Source organism: Athene noctua, chromosome 34 (genome assembly GCF_965140245.1).
Source record: "Athene noctua chromosome 34, bAthNoc1.hap1.1, whole genome shotgun sequence".
Taxonomy (NCBI): domain Eukaryota; kingdom Metazoa; phylum Chordata; class Aves; order Strigiformes; family Strigidae; genus Athene; species Athene noctua.
In genome coordinates, this window is record NC_134070.1 from 1014080 (window position 1) to 1034943 (window position 20864).

The 20864-nt window shown below is 60.1% G+C and overlaps 1 protein-coding gene across 1 annotated transcript in view; it reads left to right on the forward strand.

The window, feature by feature from the left end:
• The window catches only part of LOC141972566 (uncharacterized), an 18386-nt gene extending 1279 nt beyond the window's left edge, over window positions 1-17107 (forward strand). The window contains 15 exon segments of the mRNA XM_074930460.1: window positions 287-458; window positions 460-622; window positions 1141-1205; window positions 1520-1732; window positions 4799-5411; window positions 5884-6417; window positions 6906-7298; window positions 7727-8296; window positions 8791-8855; window positions 8942-9554; window positions 12712-13290; window positions 13734-14267; window positions 14756-15148; window positions 15579-16154; window positions 16807-17107. Coding sequence (XP_074786561.1) covers window positions 287-458; window positions 460-622; window positions 1141-1205; window positions 1520-1732; window positions 4799-5411; window positions 5884-6417; window positions 6906-7298; window positions 7727-8296; window positions 8791-8855; window positions 8942-9554; window positions 12712-13290; window positions 13734-14267; window positions 14756-15148; window positions 15579-16154; window positions 16807-16967 — 5644 coding nt within the window. The 3' untranslated portion in view covers window positions 16968-17107.
• Window positions 17108-20864: the final 3757 nt, after the last annotated feature.

Genomic DNA, 20864 nt, shown 5'->3' on the forward strand with positions numbered 1-20864 from the left:
GTACAAGGGGGTCTTGTGTGCCTTGGCCATCGCCGTTGGTCCTGTCGTCGTTATTCAATCTCTGTCTGAGCTCTTTGTGGCCCCAGCGCTGGCTCCTGGGGGGACTGGTTTGAGCGGGTCTGGGGTCACCTGCAGGAGTGGGGCTGGGGGTGTCGGGCCCCTGCTCTGTAGTGCCGGATGATAAGTGAGGGAGTAAAATACCCAGAGAACCCCAACAATGCTCTATCACACGGACTCATGTTGAAGACATACTGGAAGACGCAGCCCAACCACGGAGTAGTTCCAGAGAGATGTACAAATGTGAGGACTGTGGGAAGTTCTTCATGTTCAGAAGCACCCTGACTGATCAGGAACGGATCCACACAGGAGAGAAGCCCTACAAGTGCCCAGACTGCGGGAGGAGCTTCAGGCTCAGCTGGTACCTCCTGAGTCACCAGAGGACACACACAGAGGAGAAGACCCTTTCCCTGCACCACGTGTGGGAAACGCTTCTCCTGGTGCTCTGCTCTTACCATCCACCGATACATCCATAGGGGAGAGAGACTGGACCGCTTCTTGCACTGGGAGATGACGTTCTTGAGGAATACAAACCTCAGGAAGAATCAGAGGGCCGTCCATCCTGGTGAGTCCTCCGGGGGGGCTTAACCCCATATCAAGCTGTGCTCAGTTCTGAAATGGAGAGGAGGGGGTTTGGGGGCTGATTTGGCCAGAATTTGGTCCGGACCTGGCTGGGCATCCATGTCCCCATGGGCGGGGTGAGTGATGGCCTCCTCCTGACTCCTCCTGGTAAATTACTTTTCCCTCCACTCATGGGTTTTCTCACATTTCCCCTTCCCAGATTCACCCCCAGAGGGTGGGAGCAGCCAAGAGCCCAACCCTGCCCCATCCCAACCTGCCCCATCTCCATCCCCGGCCCTCGCAGGGGGAGTTTTGGGGGGTGAAAATGGGGACCAGGGGTGGATGCTGGTGTGGAGTGGGGGAGGCGTGGGGGAGTAGGATTCAGAACGGAGGAGCGGGAGGGATGGAAGTGGAGCTGAAGAACCAAGAGTGGACACACACACACACACACACACACGCCCCCCGCCCGCCATGGGCACCCGTACACTTACACCCCCCATTTCTGTGCACACCCACACGCAGACACAACCCTCCCACCTTCCAGCAGAGTTATCACCTCAGGAGGCATCAGGCAGCCCTTCCCCAGGGTGAGTCCTCCCGGGGGGTTTAGCGTGAGATGTCGCAGGCCCTGGGGGAGCTGTGGGTGGCGATGGCTGAGTGCAATGGATTTCTCTCCTGCAGGCACCGAGCCCCCAGCTGGAGCCAGGACAAGCACCCCCGGTGCTGGAGGAGGAGTTGGAGAGCAAGGAGGAGCAGACACCGCCGGGACAAGGGGAGGGCGTGAAGAACACCCACCCAGCCACCAGCAAGCCGGTGGCCCGCGCCACGCGGGGGACCTCTAACTGCCCCGAGGGTGGGAAGATCTTCCGCGGGAGTAACAGCAGGAGACAGCAGGAGACGTCACCAGAGAAATCACCCGGGAGAACGACCCCACAAGGGCCCAGATGGCGGGAAGACCTGCAAGGACTTCTCCAGCCTCATCTCCCAGCACAGGGCCCAGAAGGGAGAGAGACCGTACAAGTGCCTGGAGGGTGGGGAGAGCTTCAGCCACAGCTCGAGCCTTTCCTCGCATCGGAGGCCCCGCACTGCAGAGAAACCTCCTTCCTGCTCTGCTGTGGGGAATCCTTTACTCCGAAGCAAACACTCATCTTGCACCAGCGGATCCCCCCCGGGGAGATGCCCAACCCCTGCCCGCAGTGCCAGAAACAGGGAGGAACCCGCGCGTGGCCTCGAAACACTCCTCCTAGCCATCAGATCGATCAGTAAATTGTCCGCCCGTGGCAACAACACTCCGGGTTTGTACTCTCTGCGCCACTGTTCTCACGCTGGGACCACGGAGCGTGGGGCAGGTTTGGGGTCCTTGGGGAAGGGCCGTCCAAGAGAGCTGCATCTTCCGCCCGGTGCTCGGGTTTTCCCAGCCCAAAGCAGAAACAGTCTGGCTCTGCTCGACCACCGGCACACGGAAGAAAGCCCCTTCCAAACGCAGGCCTGTAAAATCAGTCTCCCTGTGCGGGACCGAGGCGAGGGGGGGATACGGATTGGGGAGCACAGGGTGCCCCCGGAGCTCTCACCTTCCCTCCTCTCCAGTCCTGTCCAACCTGTGCTCAGGAGAGTGAGGTTTCCTCACCACTGGGACTGGAGCACTGAACTCTGATGGACGTTCCCTTCCCTGTCCCCCTTCCAGACAGGATTGAGTAGAGGGGCGAGTCCTTTCCGAGCTGCCAGGTTGCTGGGATTTTGTTTCTTCCTTACGGGCTGGGCCCCTGGTTTCCGGCTCCGTCTTTTGCAGAGTCACATTCTTGGCTCGTGCCGGCGTTCCCGATGGCCACACTCTGGCCATTACCGCATTTACTACTTTGTCGGGAATAGTCTCTTCTTTTGCAGGGTCCTTCCCAGTTCAGCAGCATTGCTGGGCTCTCCGTGCATTCTCTGGAGGAATACGGATCTGAGCCGAGTCCTCAGAGAAGGTTAATTGTGCATTTAACTTGCAACGTCACTCTCGACCGAGCAATGGCAAAGGCCATTATGGCATAGAGAGGAACGTATGCCTTAATTTCTTCATTTATGAGGTGATTAATTCATTTATCCCGTCCAATTTATTCCAGTGTCTCAGGGTGCCTCCTAGAGGAGAGCAGAGCGGTGTCTCCTGGGAAGTAGCAGCTCCCAGTTTGGTACCGAACAGGAATTTCCTAATCCACCCTTTTTACACCAAAAGGTGACCCGGGCAAGGCTGTCAGCGCGGTCCCATCGGGGTCCCCAGAACTGTTGTGCCACGAGCGGGGTCGTTCACCCCCCGTGCCAGACGCCAACACCCCCCCCGAGCAGAGGGATTTATTTCTGGGGAGTCGGCGCAGAGCTGGGGGCTGGTGGTAATTCCCCCCGGCCAGCGCCCCGCCCCAGAGAACCCCCCTGGATTTCTCCACTTGGGAGCACACGCAGACACCGGGGCTGGAGTGACCGGGGGGTTTCTTATCGCCCTGTCCCTCGCGGGTTCCCAAGGCGCCTCGTGGCGATGCCAACACACAGGGTCTTGTCATTGCTGGGCCCAGCTCCGAGGGGCGGACGCGGCTTCTTGGGCTTCAGCTGAGTCGGCATTCGGGGTCTGCCCCCTCCCTCGGCTTAATTACGGGGATTGTGTGTGTGTCCCCTCTTGCTGGTCCTGCTCCTCCTCCAGCCCTCCACCTTCACATTTGACCAGCTCCCACACTTGGTCCCCACTTTCACAGTGACCCCCAAAAGTCCCTCCACCCTCCGAGAGGGCAGCGATGGAGATGCACACCCCCCCTTCCCTGCAGGGATTTCCCTGAGGGATGGAGAATCCGCATCCCGGCGCCCCCAGGGGACCTGCTGCCGCCTCTCGGGGTGCTCAGCACCCCCTGCCCGGGGCTCAGCACCCACCCGGCTGCACCCTGTTGTGCTGGTTTGTGTGTGCAGGGGCTGGGAGCGGCGGAGGGGGGACAGGGGGGGCTCCTGCGAGAAGATGCTCAAAGCTCCCGCGGCTCCAGGTCGGACCCGCCCCTGGCCAAGGCCGAGCCAATTGGCGGCGGCGAGTTCTGAGATAAGGGATTGAACCAGGGGAGGATGGGAGGAGGAGGAGGAGGAAGAGGAGGAGGAGAAAAAGAGGAGGGGGGAGGGAAATAGCTCTGCTAACAGGGAGGAAGCGGAAGGACGACCCGAGGCGGGAGGTGCCCTGAGCAGAGAGTGCCCTGCACCCGTGGAGCCCCACGGGGGAGCAGATGCCCCCCCAGAGCCCCTGGGAGGGACCCAGGTGGGAGGAAGATCGTGGAGGACTGTCTCCCGTGGGAGGGAGCCCAGGGCGGAGCAGGGGAGGAGTGTGAGGAGTCCTCCCCCTGAGGAGGAAGGGGCGGCAGAGACAAGGGGTGATGGAGTGACCCCAAGCCCCATCCCTGCCCCCTGCGCCGGGGGGGGAGCAGGGAGAGAAATGGGGAGCAAAGCTGAGCCCGGGCAGGAGGGCTGGGGGGAAGGGCTTTGGAGATGTGGTTGTATTTCTCACTGTCCTGCTCTGCCGGATTGGTACATCGGGGGTGGGGGGTTCAAATGCCATTGCTGTTCTTTCTTCCTCCCCGATGGAGTCTCTCTGCTGCCCCAGACCATAACGGGGGAGTCCCATGCCCCCATCACCTCCTTTTCTGGATCTCCCCTGGCCTTTGGTTTAATTTTTCCCTCCCCATCGCTGTGGGGGAAGGGGGGAGGAACATCTGGGTGGGGCTCAGGTGCCCCCGGGGCTCAAAGCCCAAGGCGGCGCTAAGGGCGAAGGGAAGGGAGGGAGCCGAGCAGGCAGAGCCATTGTCCTGGGCCAGGCAGCACAGGGTTAAGTTTCCCCAGCAGCGGGCGGAGCTCTCGCCGGTTATTCGGTAACAGCTGAGGTCAGGGCCGGGCGCCCTTGGGCCGGCGGGTCGGTCCCCTCGCTGCTGGATCTCTTCTTCTCTTCCCTGCTATGAATGTGGATTGCGATTTTTCTTGCTGTTGTTTGGTTCCGTCTTTGTGACAGTGTTGTATTAAATATTTCCTTCTCTCAGCCCCGGGGTTTGTATCTCACCCCCTGCCCCGTCCGGTCCGAGGGTGGGCGAGGGGCAGCGGCAACGTGGTCTGGGGTCCCGGCAGGGCCTAAAACGCCACAGACGTGGAGGAGGTGGGTGCTCTTCATGTGCCTTAAGAGCCCCCAGCTGAGCCCCTTTGGTCCCCCCCAGGCGCTGGGACAGCCGAGCAGAAGGAGGAGCAGTGCCAGCCCAGGGCAGAGCAGAGGGGGATGCTGCAAGGGCCCCAAGAGGAGCCCCAGAGCCCCGCGGTGGCCGTGGAGCACGATGGCCAACAGCAGCCCCGGGATACGCAAGGGAGCCGCGGAACGAGGAGACCCCGAAAATGCTCTTTCAAAGGGACGTACGGTGAAGACCCTCAGGAAGACACAACCCAACCACCGAGTCCCTCCAGAGAGAAAAAGGAACGCAAGTGTGAGCACTGTGGGAAGGTCTTCACTTGCGGGACCTATTTGTCATCTCACCTACGGACCCACACGGGAGAGAAGCCCTACAAGTGCTGGGACTGTGGGAGGAGCTTCACGCAGAAAGGAAACCTCCGGCGTCACCAGAGGACACACACCAAGGAGAAGCCCTTTATCTGCACCACGTGTGGGAAACGCTTCTCCTGTAAGTCAGATGTCACCATCCACCATCGCATCCACACAGGAGAGAGACCGTTCCCCTGCTCCCACTGCGGGAAGAGATTCCGGGTAAAGTGTGCCCTCAGGAAGCATCAGGAATCCATCCACAATGGTGAGTTCTTAATGGAGAGGCTTAATCCTGAAGTACATCGTACTGAGTAATAAAATACAGAGGAGGGGGTTTGGGGGTGTTGGTTGCCCAGATTTTTGTCTGGACCTGGCTGGGCATCCATCTCCCAAAGGGTGAGGGTGAGTGATGGCCTTTTTATTTTTCCTCTATGTGTCCACTCCTACTGAACTCTTTTTACATCCACCCATGGCTTTTACCACTTTTCCTCCTTTCCCCCATCTCGGGATCCCCCTCAGTGTGTGGGAGCAGCCAAGAGCCCAACCCTGCCCCATCCCAACCTGCCCCATCTCCATCCCTGACCCTGATAGGGGGTGGGAGGATTTAGGGGGAGGTGAACTTGGAGAGGAGAGAGGAGAAAGGAAGGGAGGGAGCCGAGCAGGCAGAGCCATGCAGGAGGTGGGTGCTCTTCATGTGCCTTCAGAGCCCCCAGCTGAGCCCCTTTGGTCCCCCCCAGGCGCTGGGACAGCCGAGCAGAAGGAGGAGCAGTGCCAGCCCAGGGCAGAGCAGAGGGGGATGCTGCAAGGGCCCCAAGAGGAGCCCCAGAGCCCCGCGGTGGCCGTGGAGCACGATGGCCAACAGCAGCCCCGGGATACGCAAGGGAGCCGCGGAACGAGGGAACCCCGAAAATGCTCTTTCAAAGGGACGTACAGTGAAGATCCTCAAGAAGCCACAACCCAACCACCGAGTATCTCCAGAAAGAATGAGTACAAGTGTGAGCAGTGTGAGAAGGTCTTCACCTGGAAAAGAAGCCTGCGCCGTCACCGACAGATCCACACGGGAGAGAAGCCTTTCAATTGCCAGGATTGTGGGAAGAGCTTCAGACAGAAATACCAACTCCAGAAACATCAGACGATACACACCAAGGAGGAGCCATATTTATGCACCACTTGTGGGAAACGCTTCTCCTTTAAGACAAGTCTCATCATGCATCAACACGGCCACACTGGAGAGAGCCCAAACACCTGCAGTGGGAAGACCTTCGAGACGGGTGAGCATCAACAAATTCATGTAAATAGTGAGTTCTTGTGAGGCGCTTAACCCCATATCACATTTTCCTCAGCAATAAAATGGAGAGGAGGGGATTTAGGGGTTTGGGTTGGGCAGATTTTGGTCAGGAACTGCCTGGGCATCCATCTCGCTATGGACACGGGTGAGTTCTGGCATCCTCCTGTGAATCATTTTTTTACATCCACCCATGGGTTTTCTCTCTTTTTCTCCTCTTTCCCGTTGCCAGTTTCACTCACAGTGTGTAGGAGCAGCCAAGAGCCCAACCCTGCCCCATCCCAACCTGCCCCATCTCCATCCCCGACCCTCCCATGCGGTGGGGGGAGTTTTGAGCATGTGAAATTGGGAACGATGGTTGGGTGCTTGTCCAGGGAGGAGGAGGATTAGAGGGGATGGGACAGAGAAGGAGGGGGAAGAAGAGGAAGAGAAAGGATGGGGTACCAAGGGAACTGCTAAAATGCTCTTTCAAAGGGACCTGTGGTGAAGACAATCAAGAAGGTGCATCCCAACCACCGAGTAGCTCCAGAGGCAAGAAGTACATGTGTGAGTATTGTGGGAAGGTCTATCCCTCGGGAAGTGAGCTGAGACGTCACCAACGGAGCCACACGGGAGAGAGGCCCTACAAGTGCCAGGATTGTGGGAAGAGCTTCATGACCAGTGGGCACCTACTGTGTCACCAGAAGATACACACCAGGGAGAAGCCCTTTCCCTGCACCACGTGTGGGAAACGCTTCTCCTTTAGCTCACGCCTCATAACACACCAGCAAACTCACACAGGAGTGAGACCCTACCCCTGCTTGCACTGCGGGAAGAAATTCGTGCAAGGTTGTAACCTCACACAGCACCTAAAAGCCGTTCACAATGGTGAGTCCTCGGAGGGGCCTTACCCCCGGTTCACATCGTGCTCATCCATAACATGGAGAGGAGGGGCTTTGTGGGTGGGGGTTGTCCAGCTTTTGGTGAGGAACTGCCTGGGCATCCATCCCCCATGGGCAGGGCTGGAGGGCATCTTACATCCACGCAGGGGGTTTCTCACTTTTTCTCTTTTTTCCCTCTTCCTGGGTTCACCCCCAGAGGGTGGGAGCAGCCAAGAGCCCAACCCTGCCCCATCCCGACCTGCCCCATCTCCATCCCCGGCCCTCACGGGGAAAGGGGAGAATCACAAGGGGATGAAATTGAGAGCAAGGAGGAGAAGGGAAGGGAGGGAGCCGAGCAGGCAGAGCCATGCAGGAGGTGGGTGCTCTTCATGTGCCTTAAGAGCCCCCAGCTGAGCCCCTTTGGTCCCCCCACAGGCGATGTGACAGCCGAGCAGAAGGAGGAGCAGTGCCAGCCCAGGGCAGAGCAGAGGGGGATGCTGCAAGGGCCCCAAGAGGAGCCCCAGAGCCCCGCGGTGGCCGTGGAGCACGATGGCCAACAGCAGCCGGATGATACTCAAAGGAGCCGCACACCAAGGAGACCCCGAAAATGCTCTTTCAAAGGGACGTACGCTGAAGACCCTCCAGAAAATGAAACCGAAACACAGAGTAGCTCCACAGAGAAGCTGTACAGGTGTGAGCACTGTGGGAAGTTCTTCTCTACCAGCAGCAACCGGACACGTCACCTACGGACCCAGTGTGTAGAGAAGCCCTTCGAGTCCCAGGAGTGTGGGAAGAGCTTCACGCGCGGATGGAAACTCCAGTGTCACCAGACCAGACACAAGTCATATCTGTGCTCCATGTGTGGGAAACGCTTCTCCTGTCGCTCAAACCTCCTCAAACACCAATTTACCCGCACAGGAGAGAGACTGTGCGACGGCTCCCACTGCGGGAAGAGCTTCCAGCAGAATTATCAACTCGGGAAGCATCAAGAAGTCCTTCCCAATGGTGAGTCCTCCGTGACGGCTTAATCCCATAATATGTTCTGCTCAGCACTAAAATGGAAAGTAGGGGTCTTGGGGCTGGGGAATTTGTCAGGAACTGCCTGGGCATCCATCCCCCATGGGCAGGGCTGGAGGGCATCTTACATCCACGCAGGGGGTTTCTCACTTTTTCTCTTTTTTCCCTCTTCCTGGGTTCACCCCCAGAGGGTGGGAGCAGCCAAGAGCCCAACCCTGCCCCATCCCGACCTGCCCCATCTCCATCCCCGGCCCTCGCGGGGGGAGTTTTGGGTGGGTGAGAATGGGGACCAGGGGTGGATGCTGTAGTGGAGTGGGGGAGGCGTGGGGGAGTAGGATTCAGAACGGAGGAGCGGGACGGATGGAAGTGGATTGAAGAACCAAGAGTGGACACACACACACACACACACACACACACGCCCCCCGCCCGCCATGGGCACCCGTACACTTACACCCCCCATTTCTGTGCACACCCACACGCAGACACAACCCTCCCACCTTCCAGCAGAGTTATCACCTCAGGAGGCATCAGGCAGCCCTTCCCCAGGGTGAGTCCTCCCGGGGGGGTTTAGCGTGAGATGTCGCAGGCCCTGGGGGAGCTGTGGGTGGCGATGGCTGAGTGCAATGGATTTCTCTCCTGCAGGCACCGAGCCCCCAGCTGGAGCCAGGACAAGCACCCCCGGTGCTGGAGGAGGAGTTGGAGAGCAAGGAGGAGCAGACACCGCCGGGACAAGGGGAGGGCGTGAAGAACACCCACCCAGCCACCAGCAAGCCGGTGGCCCGCGCCACGCGGGGGACCTCTAACTGCCCCGAGGGTGGGAAGATCTTCCGCGGGAGTAACAGCAGGAGACGTCACCAAAGAAATCACCCGGGAGAACGACCCCACAAGGGCCCAGATGGCGGGAAGACCTGCAAGGACTTCTCCAGCCTCATCTCCCAGCACAGGGCCCAGAAGGGAGAGAGACCGTACAAGTGCCTGGAGGGTGGGGAGAGCTTCAGCCACAGCTCGAGCCTTTCCACGCATCGGAGGCCCCGCACTGCAGAGAAACCTCCTTCCTGCTCTGCTGTGGGGAATCCTTTACTCCGAAGCAAACACTCATCTTGCACCAGCGGATCCCCCCCGGGGAGATGCCCAACCCCTGCCCGCAGTGCCAGAAACAGGGAGGAACCCGCGCGTGGCCTCGAAACACTCCTCCTAGCCATCAGATCGATCAGTAAATTGTCCACCCGTGGCAACAACACTCCGGGTTTGTACTCTCTGCGCCACTGTTCTCACGCTGGGACCACGGAGCGTGGGGCAGGTTTGGGGTCCTTGGGGAAGGGCCGTCCAAGAGAGCTGCATCTTCCGCCCGGTGCTCGGGTTTTCCCAGCCCAAAGCAGAAACAGTCTGGCTCTGCTCGACCACCGGCACACGGAAGAAAGCCCCTTCCAAACCCAGGCCTGTAAAATCAGTCTCCCTGTGCGGGACCGAGGCGAGGGGGGGATACAGATTGGGGAGCACAGGGTGCCCCCGGAGCTCTCACCTTCCCTCCTCTCCAGTCCTGTCCAACCTGTGCTCAGGAGAGTGAGGTTTCCTCACCACTGGGACTGGAGCACTGAACTCTGATGGACGTTCCCTTCCCTGTCCCCCTTCCAGACAGGATTGAGTAGAGGGGCGAGTCCTTTCCGAGCTGCCAGGTTGCTGGGATTTTGTTTCTTCCTTACGGGCTGGGCCCCTGGTTTCCGGCTCCGTCTTTTGCAGAGTCACATTCTTGGCTCGTGCCGGCGTTCCCGATGGCCACACTCTGGCCGTTACCGCATTTACTACTTTGTCGGGAATAGTCTCTTCTTTTGCAGGGTCCTTCCCAGTTCAGCAGCATTGCTGGGCTCTCCGTGCATTCTCTGGAGGAATACGGATCTGAGCCGAGTCCTCAGAGAAGGTTAATTGTGCATTTGACTTGCAACGTCACTCTCGACCGAGCAATGGCAAAGGCCATTATGGCATAGAGAGGAACGTATGCCGTAATTTCTTCATTTATGAGGTGATTAATTCATTTATCCCGTCCAATTTATTCCAGTGTCTCAGGGTGCCTCCTAGAGGAGAGCAGAGCGGTGTCTCCTGGGAAGTAGCAGCTCCCAGTTTGGTACCGAACAGGAGTTTCCTAATCCACCCTTTTTACACCAAAAGGTGACCCGGGCAAGGCTGTCAGCGCGGTCCCATCGGGGTCCCCAGAACTGTTGTGCCACGAGCGGGGTCGTTCAGCCCCCGTGCCAGACGCCAACACCCCCCCCGAGCAGAGGGATTTATTTCTGGGGAGTCGGCGCAGAGCTGGGGGCTGGTGGTAATTCCCCCCGGCCAGCGCCCCGCCCCAGAGAACCCCCCTGGATTTCTCCACATGGGAGCACACGCAGACACCGGGGCTGGAGTGACCGGGGGGTTTCTTATCGCCCTGTCCCTCGCGGGTTCCCAACGCGCCTCGTGGCGATGCCAACACACAGGGTCTTGTCATTGCTGGGCCCAGCTCCGAGGGGGGGGACGCAGCTTCTTGGGCTTCAGCTGAGTCGGCATTCGGGGTCTGCCCCCTCCCTCGGCTTAATTACGGCGCTTGTGTGTGTGTCCCCTCTTGCTGGTCCTGCTTCTCCTCTATCCCTCCGCCTCCTCCATCCCTCCTCCTTCATCCTTTTCCTGTTCATTCCCCGGCTCCTCCTCCTCCAGCCCTCCCCCTTCTGCTCCTCCTCCAGCCCTCCCCCTCTTTCATCATTACTCGTCCTACTCCTTCATCCCTCCTCCTACTGTGTCTGCTCCTCCTCCTCCATCCCTCTCGTCCATCCCTCCTCCTGCTCCTCCTCCATCCCTCCCCCTCTTCCAGCCTCACTCCCACCCATCCCTCCACCCTTTCAGCACTTGACCCGCCCCCACGCCTGGTCCCCACTTTCACAGCGCCCCCCACAACACCCCCGTCCCCCCGAGAGGGCAGCGATGGAGATGCACACCCCCCCTTCCCTGCAGGGATTTCCCTGAGGGATGGAGAATCCGCATCCCGGCGCCCCCAGGGGACCTGCTGCCGCCTCTCGGGGTGCTCAGCACCCCCTGCCCGGGGCTCAGCACCCACCCGGCTGCACCCTGTTGTGCTGGTTTGGGTGTGCAGGGGCTGGGAGCGGCGGAGGGGGGACAGGGGGGGCTCCTGCGAGAAGATGCTCAAAGCTCCCGCGGCTCCAGGTCGGACCCGCCCCTGGCCAAGGCCGAGCCAATTGGCGGCGGCGAGTTCTGAGATAAGGGATTGAACCAGGGGAGGATGGGAGGAGGAGGAGGAGGAGGAGAAAGAGGAGGAGGAGGGCTGGGGGAGGGAAGTAGTTCTGGAAAGAGCGAGGAAGAGGAAGGACGACCCGAGGCGGGAGGTGCCCTGAGCAGAGAGTGCCCTGCACCCGTGGAGCCCCACGGGGGAGCAGATGCCCCCCCAGAGCCCCTGGGAGGGACCCAGGTGGGAGGAAGATCGTGGAGGACTGTCTCCCGTGGGAGGGAGCCCAGGGCGGAGCAGGGGAGGAGTGTGAGGAGTCCTCCCCCTGAGGAGGAAGGGGCGGCAGAGACAAGGGGTGATGGAGTGACCCCAAGCCCCATCCCTGCCCCCTGCGCCGGGGGGGCAGCAGGGAGAGAAATGGGGAGCAAAGCTGAGCCCGGGCAGGAGGGCTGGGGGGAAGGGCTTTGGAGATGTGGTTGTATTTCTCACTGTCCTGCTCTGCCGGATTGGTACATCGGGGGTGGGGGGTTCAAATGCCATTGCTGTTCTTTCTTCCTCCCCGATGGAGTCTCTCTGCTGCCCCAGACCATAACGGGGGAGTCCCATGCCCCCATCACTTCCTTTTCTGGATCTCCCCTGGCCTTTGGTTTAATTTTTCCCTCCCCATCGCTGTGGGGGAAGGGGGGAGGAACATCTGGGTGGGGCTCAGGTGGCCCCGGGGCTCAAAGCCCAAGGCGGCGCTAAGGGCGAAGGGAAGGGAGGGAGCCGAGCAGGCAGAGCCATTGTCCTGGGCCAGGCAGCACAGGGTTAAGTTTCCCCAGCAGCGGGCGGAGCTCTCGCCGGTTATTCGGTAACAGCTGAGGTCAGGGCCGGGCGCCCTTGGGCCGGCGGGTCGGTCCCCTCGCTGCTGGATCTCTTCTTCTCTTCCCTGCTATGAATGTGGATTGCGATTTTTCTTGCTGTTGTTTGGTTCCGTCTTTGTGACAGTGTTGTATTAAATATTTCCTTCTCTCAGCCCCGGGGTTTGTATCTCACCCCCTGCCCCGTCCGGTCCGAGGGTGGGCGAGGGGCAGCGGCAACATGGTCTGGGTTCCCGGCAGGGCCTAAAACGCCACAGACGTGGAGGAGGTGGGTGCTCTTCATGTGCCTTAAGAGCCCCCAGCTGAGCCCCTTTGGTCCCCCCCAGGCGCTGGGACAGCCGAGCAGAAGGAGGAGCAGTGCCAGCCCAGGGCAGAGCAGAGGGGGATGCTGCAAGGGCCCCAAGAGGAGCCCCAGAGCCCCGCGGTGGCCGTGGAGCACGATGGCCAACAGCAGCCCCGGGATACGCAAGGGAGTCGCGGAACGAGGAGACCCCGAAAATGCTCTTTCAAGGGGACGTACGCTGAAGACCCTCAGGAAGCCACAACCCAACCACAGATTCGCTCCGGAGAGGAGAAGGTCAAGTGTGATCAGTGTGGGAAGTTGTTGGGCTCCAAGTACAACCTGACCCATCACCTACGGACCCACACGGGAGAGAAGCCCTACAAGTGCTGGGATTGTGGGAGGAGCTTTGCAACAAGACAAAACCTCCAGCGTCACCGGAGGACACACACCCAGGAGAAGCCGTATCTCTGCACCACGTGTGGGAAATGCTTCTCTTTTGGGTCCAGCCTCCTCGTCCACCAACGCATCCACACAGGAGAGAGACCGTATGTGTGCGCCCACTGCGGGAGGGCATTCATGCGTGATCATCACCTCAGGAGGCATCAGGAATCCATCCATAATGGTTAGTTTTTGGACAGGTTCAACCCTGTATCCCATCGTGCTCATCCATGAAATGCAGTGGGTGGGGTTTGGGGCAGTTCTTGCCCAGATCTCGATCACTGACTGGCTGGGCATCCATCTCCCCATGGCGGGGGGTGAGTGATGGCCTCTTCCACCCTCCTCCTGTCAAATTATTGTTACCTCCACCCACAGGTTTCCTCACTGTTCTTGTTTTTTCCCTTCCCATGTTCACCCCCAGTGGCTGGGAGCAGCCGAGAGCCCAACCCTGCCCCATCCCGACCTGCCCCATCTCCATCCCAGGGTATGGGGGAGTTCTGGGGAATGAAATTGGAGAGAAAAGTGCAGAAGGGAAGGGAGGGAGCCGAGCAGGCAGAGCCAGGCAGGAGGTGGGTGCTCTTCATGTGCCTTAAGAGCCCCCAGCTGAGCCCCTTTGGTCCCCCCCAGGCGCTGGGACAGCCGAGCAGAAGGAGGAGCAGTGCCAGCCCAGGGCAGAGCAGAGGGGGATGCTGCAAGGGCCCCAAGAGGAGCCCCAGAGCCCCGCGGTGGCCGTGGAGCACGATGGCCAACAGCAGCCCCGGGATACGCAAGGGAGCCGCGGAACGGGGGAACCCCGAAAATGCTCTTTCAAAGGGACGTACGGTGAAGACTGTCAAGAAGCCACAACCCAACCACCGAGTATCTCCAGAAAGAATGAGTACAAGTGTGAGCAGTGTGGGAAGGTCTTCACCTGGAAGAGAAGCCTGCGCCGTCACCGACTGATCCACACGGGAGAGAAGCCTTTCAAGTGCCAGGATTGTGGGAAGAGATTCAGACAGAGAGACAGCCTCCGGATGCATCAGAGGAGACACACCAAGGAGGAGCCATATTTATGCACCACTTGTGGGAAACGCTTCTCCTTTAAGACAAGTCTCATCATGCATCAACACGGCCACACTGGAGAGAGCACAAACACCTGCAGTGGGAAGACCTTCGAGACGGGTGAGCATCAACAAATTCATCAAAACAGTGAGTTCTTGGGAGGCGCTTAACCCCATATCACATTTTCCTCAGCAATAAAATGGAGAGGAGGGGATTTAGGGGTTTGGCTCGGGCAGATTTTGGTCACGAACTGCCTGGGCATCCATCTCGCTATGGACACGGGTGAGTTCTGGCATCCTCCTGTGAATCAGTTTTTTACATCCACCCATGGGTTTTCTCTCTTTTTCTCCTCTTTCCCGTTGCCACTTTCACTCACAGTGTGTAGGAGCAGCCAAGAGCCCAACCCTGCCCCATCCCAACCTGCCCCATCTCCATCCCCGACCCTCCCGTGCGGTGGGGGGAGTTTTGAGCATGTGAAATTGGGAACGATGGTTGGGTGCTTGTAGAGGGAGAAGGAGGATTAGAGGGGATGGGACAGAGAAGGAGGGGGAAGAAGAGGAAGAGAAAGGATGGGGTACCAAGGGAACCGCTAAAATGCTCTTTCAAAGGGACCTGTGGTGAAGACACTCAAGACGGCGCATCCCAACCACCGAGTAGCTCTGGAGGCAAGAAGTACATGTGTGAGTATTGTGGGAAGATCTATCCCTCGGGAAGTGAGCTGAGACGTCACCAACGGAGCCACACGGGAGAGAGGCCCTACAAGTGCCAGGATTGTGGGAAGAGCTTCATGACCAGTGGGCACCTCCTTGGTCACCAGAAGATACACACCAGGGAGAAGCCCTTTCCCTGCACCACGTGTGGGAAACGCTTCTCCTTTAGCTCACGCCTCATAACACACCAGCAAACTCACACAGGAGTGAGACCCTACCCCTGCTTGCACTGCGGGAAGAAATTCCTGCAAGGTTGTAACCTCACACAGCACCTAAAAGCCGTTCACAGTGGTGAGTCCTCGGAGGGGCCTTACCCCCGGTTCACATCGTGCTCATCCATAACATGGAGAGGAGGGGCTTTGTGGGTGGGGGTTGTCCAGCTTTTGGTGAGGAACTGCCTGGGCATCCATCCCCCATGGGCAGGGCTGGAGGGCATCTTCTATATCCACGCAGGGGGTTTCTCACTTTTTCTCTTTTTTCCCTCTTCCTGGGTTGACCCCCAGAGGGTGGGAGCAGCCAAGAGCCCAACCCTGCCCCATCCCGACCTGCCCCATCTCCATCCCCGGCCCTCCCAGGGGAAGGGGGGAATCACAAGGGGATGAAATTGAGAGCAAGGAGGAGAAGGGAAGGGAGGGAGCCGAGCAGGCAGAGCCATGCAGGAGGTGGCTGCTCTTCATGTGCCTTAAGAGCCCCCAGCTGAGCCCCTTTGGTCCCCCCACAGGCGATGTGACAGCCGAGCAGAAGGAGGAGCAGTGCCAGCCCAGGGCAGAGCAGAGGGGGATGCTGCAAGGGCCCCAAGAGGAGCCCCAGAGCCCCGCGGTGGCCGTGGAGCACGATGGCCAACAGCAGCCAGGTGATACTCAAAGGAGCCACGGAACGAGGAGACCCCGAAAATGCTCTTTCAAAGGGACGTACGCTGAAGACCCTCCAGAAGATGAAACTGAAACACAGAGTAGCTCCACAGAGAAACTGTACGAATGTGAGCACTGTGGGAAGTTCTTCAATAACAGCAGCAACCGGACACGTCACCAATGGACCCACTCTGGAGAGAAGCCCTTCAAGTGCCAGAAGTGTGGGAAGAGCTTCACGCACAAATGGAAACTCCGATGTCACCAGAGGACACACATGGAGGAGAAATCATATCTCTGCCCCACGTGTGGGAAACGATTCTGTATCTCAAACCTTCTCAATCACCAATTTAACTGCACAGGAGAGAGTCTGTGCGACGGCTCCCACTGCGGGAAGAGCTTCCAGCAGAATTATCAACTCGGGAAGCATCAAGAAGTCCTTCCCAATGGTGAGTCCTCTGTGACGGCTTAATCCCATAATATGTTCTGCTCAGCACTAAAATGGAAAGTAGGGGTCTTGGGGCTGGGGAATTTGTCAGGAACTGCCTGGGCATCCATCCCCCATGGGCAGGGCTGGAGGGCATCTTACATCCACGCAGGGGGTTTCTCAATTTTTCTATTTTTCCCCCTCCCGGGTTCACCCCCAGAGGGTGGGAGCAGCCAAGAGCCCAACCCTGCCCCATCCCGACCTGCCCCATCTCCATCCCCGGCCCTCGCGGGGGGAGTTTTGGGGGAGTGAAAATGGGGACCAGGGGTGGATGCTGGTGTGGAGTGGGGGAGGCGTGGGGGAGTAGGATTCAGAACGGAGGAGCGGGAGGGATGGAAGTGGAGCTGAAGAACCAAGAGTGGACACACACACACACACACACACACACACGCTCCCCGCCCGCCATGGGCACCCGTACACTTAGACCCCCCATTTCTGTGCACACCCACACGCAGACACAACCCTCCCACCTTCCAGCAGAGTTATCACCTCAGGAGGCATCAGGCAGCCCTTCCCCAGGGTGAGTCCTCCCGGGGGGTTTAGCGTGAGATGTCGCAGGCCCTGGGGGAGCTGTGGGTGGCGATGGCTGAGTGCAATGGATTTCTCTCCTGCAGGCACCGAGCCCCCAGCTGGAGCCAGGACAAGCACCCCCGGTGCTGGAGGAGGAGTTGGAGAGCAAGGAGGAGCAGACACCGCCGGGACAAGGGGAGGGCGTGAAGAACACCCACCCAGCCACCAGCAAGCCGGTGGCCCGCGCCACGCGGGGGACCTCTAACTGCCCCGAGGGTGGGAAGATCTTCCGCGGGAGTAACAGCAGGAGACGTCACCAAAGAAATCACCCGGGAGAACGACCCCACAAGGGCCCAGATGGCGGGAAGACCTGCAAGGACTTCTCCAGCCTCATCTCCCAGCACAGGGCCCAGAAGGGAGAGAGACCGTACAAGTGCCTGGAGGGTGGGGAGAGCTTCACCCTTCCTGAGCAGCTCCCACCTCGCCACGCACGACTGTCTCCCCGCACAGGAGAGCTCCCACCCGTGCCTGTTCTGCGGGCAGTCATTCAGCGTGGGCACCGGGTGTCTTGTCCACCAGAGGCCCCCTTGGAGGAGGTGCCCGTGGGCCAGGGAGCTTCTCTGGGGGCGATGGGCCCCCAAATCAGGGGCCTGTGGCCTCCCTGGGTAGGGACTTCCAGCCCTCTGGTCTCGTCCCATGAGCCGGGCGATGCTGGAGGGGAACTTGAGAGATGTCTGGGGGTGCTAATGCCCCAGCAAGGTGTGTGTGGGGGTGAGGGGCTGCGTGAGCCTCTCTCTGATCTAAACCTGAGTGCCTGCACACGGGAGTAAATTTGGAGGAGATTTGCCGGCAGGTGCCTCGGGTACATGGACAACGTGGCTCTTCCTTCACCCAGCGCGTGGGACCATCCCGCCCCAGAGCCCCAGCACCTCCCTGGGGACTCGTGGGTGCGGGCAGAGGCGATGTTTAAGAACCGCTGCCTGCCTGGGAACCCAGGGAGCTCCCCTGAGCCCAGAGGGAGTGTAAAGGCTCGTTAGTCCGCGAGGGCGTTAACAAGAGCCAGCGCCGAGCAAAGTGCTGGACAGTCTCGGTACGACGTGCTGGGGGTGTTGGTTGTGCGGCACAAGCTGTGACCCCCGTGTGGTGTTTCACTCCGTTTGCTCTCAGGATGTTTCTCTCTCCCTGCTCATCTCTCCCTTCGTTAAGTGTGTGTCCCGTTAATTAACACGTGACTCCAACCTGTGCGGCTGAACTCAGGCGGTGGCTTTTGTGCTTCCTGGTGGGATACAGCGATCCCCGAGCAGAGGGATTTATTTCTGGGGAGTCGGCGCAGAGCTGGGGGCTGGTGGTAATTCCCCCCGGCCAGCGCCCCGCCCCAGAGAACCCCCCTGGATTTCTCCACTTGGGAGCACACGCAGACACCGGGGCTGGAGTGACCGGGGGGTTTCTTATCGCCCTGTCCCTCGCGGGTTCCCAACGCGCCTCGTGGCGATGCCAACACACAGGGTCTTGTCATTGCTGGGCCCAGCTCCGAGGGGGGGGACGCGGCTTCTTGGGCTTCGGCTGAGTCGGCATTCGGGGTCTGCCCCCTCCCTCGGCTTAATTACGGGGATTGTGTGTGTGTCCCCTCCTGCTGGTCCTGCTCCTCCTCCAGCCCTCCCCCTCTTCCAGCCTCACTCCCCCCCATCCCTCCACCCTTTCAGCACTTGACCCGCCCCCACGCCTGGTCCCCACTTTCACAGCGCCCCCCACAACACCCCCGTCCCCCCGAGAGGGCAGCGATGGAGATGCACACCCCCCCTTCCCTGCAGGGATTTCCCTGAGGGATGGAGAATCCGCATCCCGGCGCCCCCAGGGGACCTGCTGCCGCCTCTCGGGGTGCTCAGCACCCCCTGCCCGGGGCTCAGCACCCACCCGGCTGCACCCTGTTGTGCTGGTTTGTGTGTGGAGGGACTGGGAGCGGCGGAGGGGGGACAGGGGGGGCTCCTGCGAGAAGATGCTCAAAGCTCCCGCGGCTCCAGGTCGGACCCGCCCCGGGCCAAGGCCGAGCCGATTGGCGGCGGCGGCCGCGCCCCTGGGATAAGGTGTTTAAAAAGGAGAAACTGGGGGGATGAGAGGAAGAAGAAGGTGGGAGGGAAATAGCTCTGCAACCAGCGAGGGAGAGGAAGGCCGGCAGGAGGCGGGAGGTGCCCTGAGCAGAGAGTGCCCTGCACCCGTGGAGCCCCACGGGGGAGCAGATGCCCCCCCAGAGCCCCTGGGAGGGACCCAGGTGGGAGGAAGATCGTGGAGGACTGTCTCCCGTGGGAGGGAGCCCAGGGCGGAGCAGGGGAGGAGTGTGAGGAGTCCTCCCCCTGAGGAGGAAGGGGCGGCAGAGACAAGGGGTGATGGAGTGACCCCAAGCCCCATCCCTGCCCCCTGCGCCGGGGGGGGAGCAGGGAGAGAAATGGGGAGCAAAGCTGAGCCCGGGCAGGAGGGCTGGGGGGAAGGGCTTTGGAGATGTGGTTGTATTTCTCACTGTCCTGCTCTGCCGGATTGGTACATCGGGGGGTGGGGGGTTCAAATGCCATTGCTGTCCTTTCTTCCTCCCCGATGGAGTCTCTCTGCTGCCCCAGACCATAACCGGGGAGTCCCATGCCCCCATCATCTCCTTTTCTCGTTCCCCCCTGGCCTTTGGTTTAATTTTTCCTCCCCATCCCTGTTGCAAAGGGGTGATGGAGCATATGGATGGGGCTGAGGTGCCCCCGGGGCTCAAAGCCCAACATGTTGCTAACTAGCAAGGTCCTGGGGGTGTGAGGAGGAGGAGAAGGGAAGGGAGGGAGCCGAGCAGGCAGAGCCATGCAGGAGGTGGCTGCTCTTCATGTGCCTTAAGAGCCCCCAGCTGAGCCCCTTTGGTCCCCCCCAGGCGCTGGGACAGCCGAGCAGAAGGAGGAGCAGTGCCAGCCCAGGGCAGAGCAGAGGGGGATGCTGCAAGGGCCCCAAGAGGAGCCCCAGAGCCCCGCGGTGGCCGTGGAGCACGATGGCCAACAGCAGCCCCGGGATACGCAAGGGAGCCGCGGAACGGGGGAACCCCGAAAATGCTCTTTCAAAGGGACGTACTGTGAAGACCCTCAGGAAGACTCAGCCCAACCACAGAGCAGCTCCAGAGGGAAGGAGTACAAGTGTGAGCACTGTAGGAAGGTCTTCAGATGGGAGAGCAACCTGATCCACCATCGATGGACCCACACGGGAGAGAGGAACTACAAGTGCTGGGATTGTGGGAGGAACTTCACGCAGAGAGCAAACCTTCAGCATCACCAGAGGACACACACCAAGGAGAAGCCCTTTCCCTGCCCCACGTGTAGGAAACGCTTCTCCTGTAAGTCAGTTGTCACCATCCACCATCGCATCCACACAGGAGAGAGACTGTATGCCTGCTCCCACTGCGGGAAGAGATTCCAGCAGAGATGTCACCTCAGGAGTGAGGTGAGTCCTGGGGGGATTCAGCGTGAGATGTCCCAGGCCCTGTGGGAGCTGTGGGTGGCGATGGCCTGGAGAAGCACGTGGTGGGGCTGTGCTGGGACTCCTGCTCCCAGCGTGGCAGCAGTGCGGGGCTGGGAGATGGCCCTGGGCATGGATTTGCTCTGTCCCCAGGTTGGGTTGAACTCGCGGTGGGGATGGTGCTGCTGGGAGCAGGAGGTTGCACTGGAGAGCTCCGAGGAATGGAGCTGCCCTGGAAGAAGCTCCTCGGTGCAGGGGGGTTCCTGAGTCAGTCCAGGCGATAGCAAATGGCCTCCAAGGACATTTCCCAGGCTCGTGTGCGGACACGGAGGCCTCTCTGCACCATCCTCCTCACTGCAAATCCCCTCCTGGGTCTTCCCGGCTTGCGTTACCCCAACAGACTCTGGGGTTTCCCCTCCATCCCTGGCTGTGGAGGTCCCGTTGGGGCGATGCTGTGCTGGGTTTGTGTGTTGGGGGGTTTTTGGCGGTGGGTGACGGGGCTACAGCGATGGCCGCTGTGAGAAGCTGCTCAAAGCTCCGCTGCCTCCAAGTGGGACTCGCCTCTGGCCAAGGCCGAGCTCATTAACGGCGATGGGTGCGCCTCTGCGATAGCGTATTTAAGGAGGGCAAATGGGAAGGGCTTTGGGGGACACTGAGGAGGAGAAATGAAGGGAAGTTGCTACAG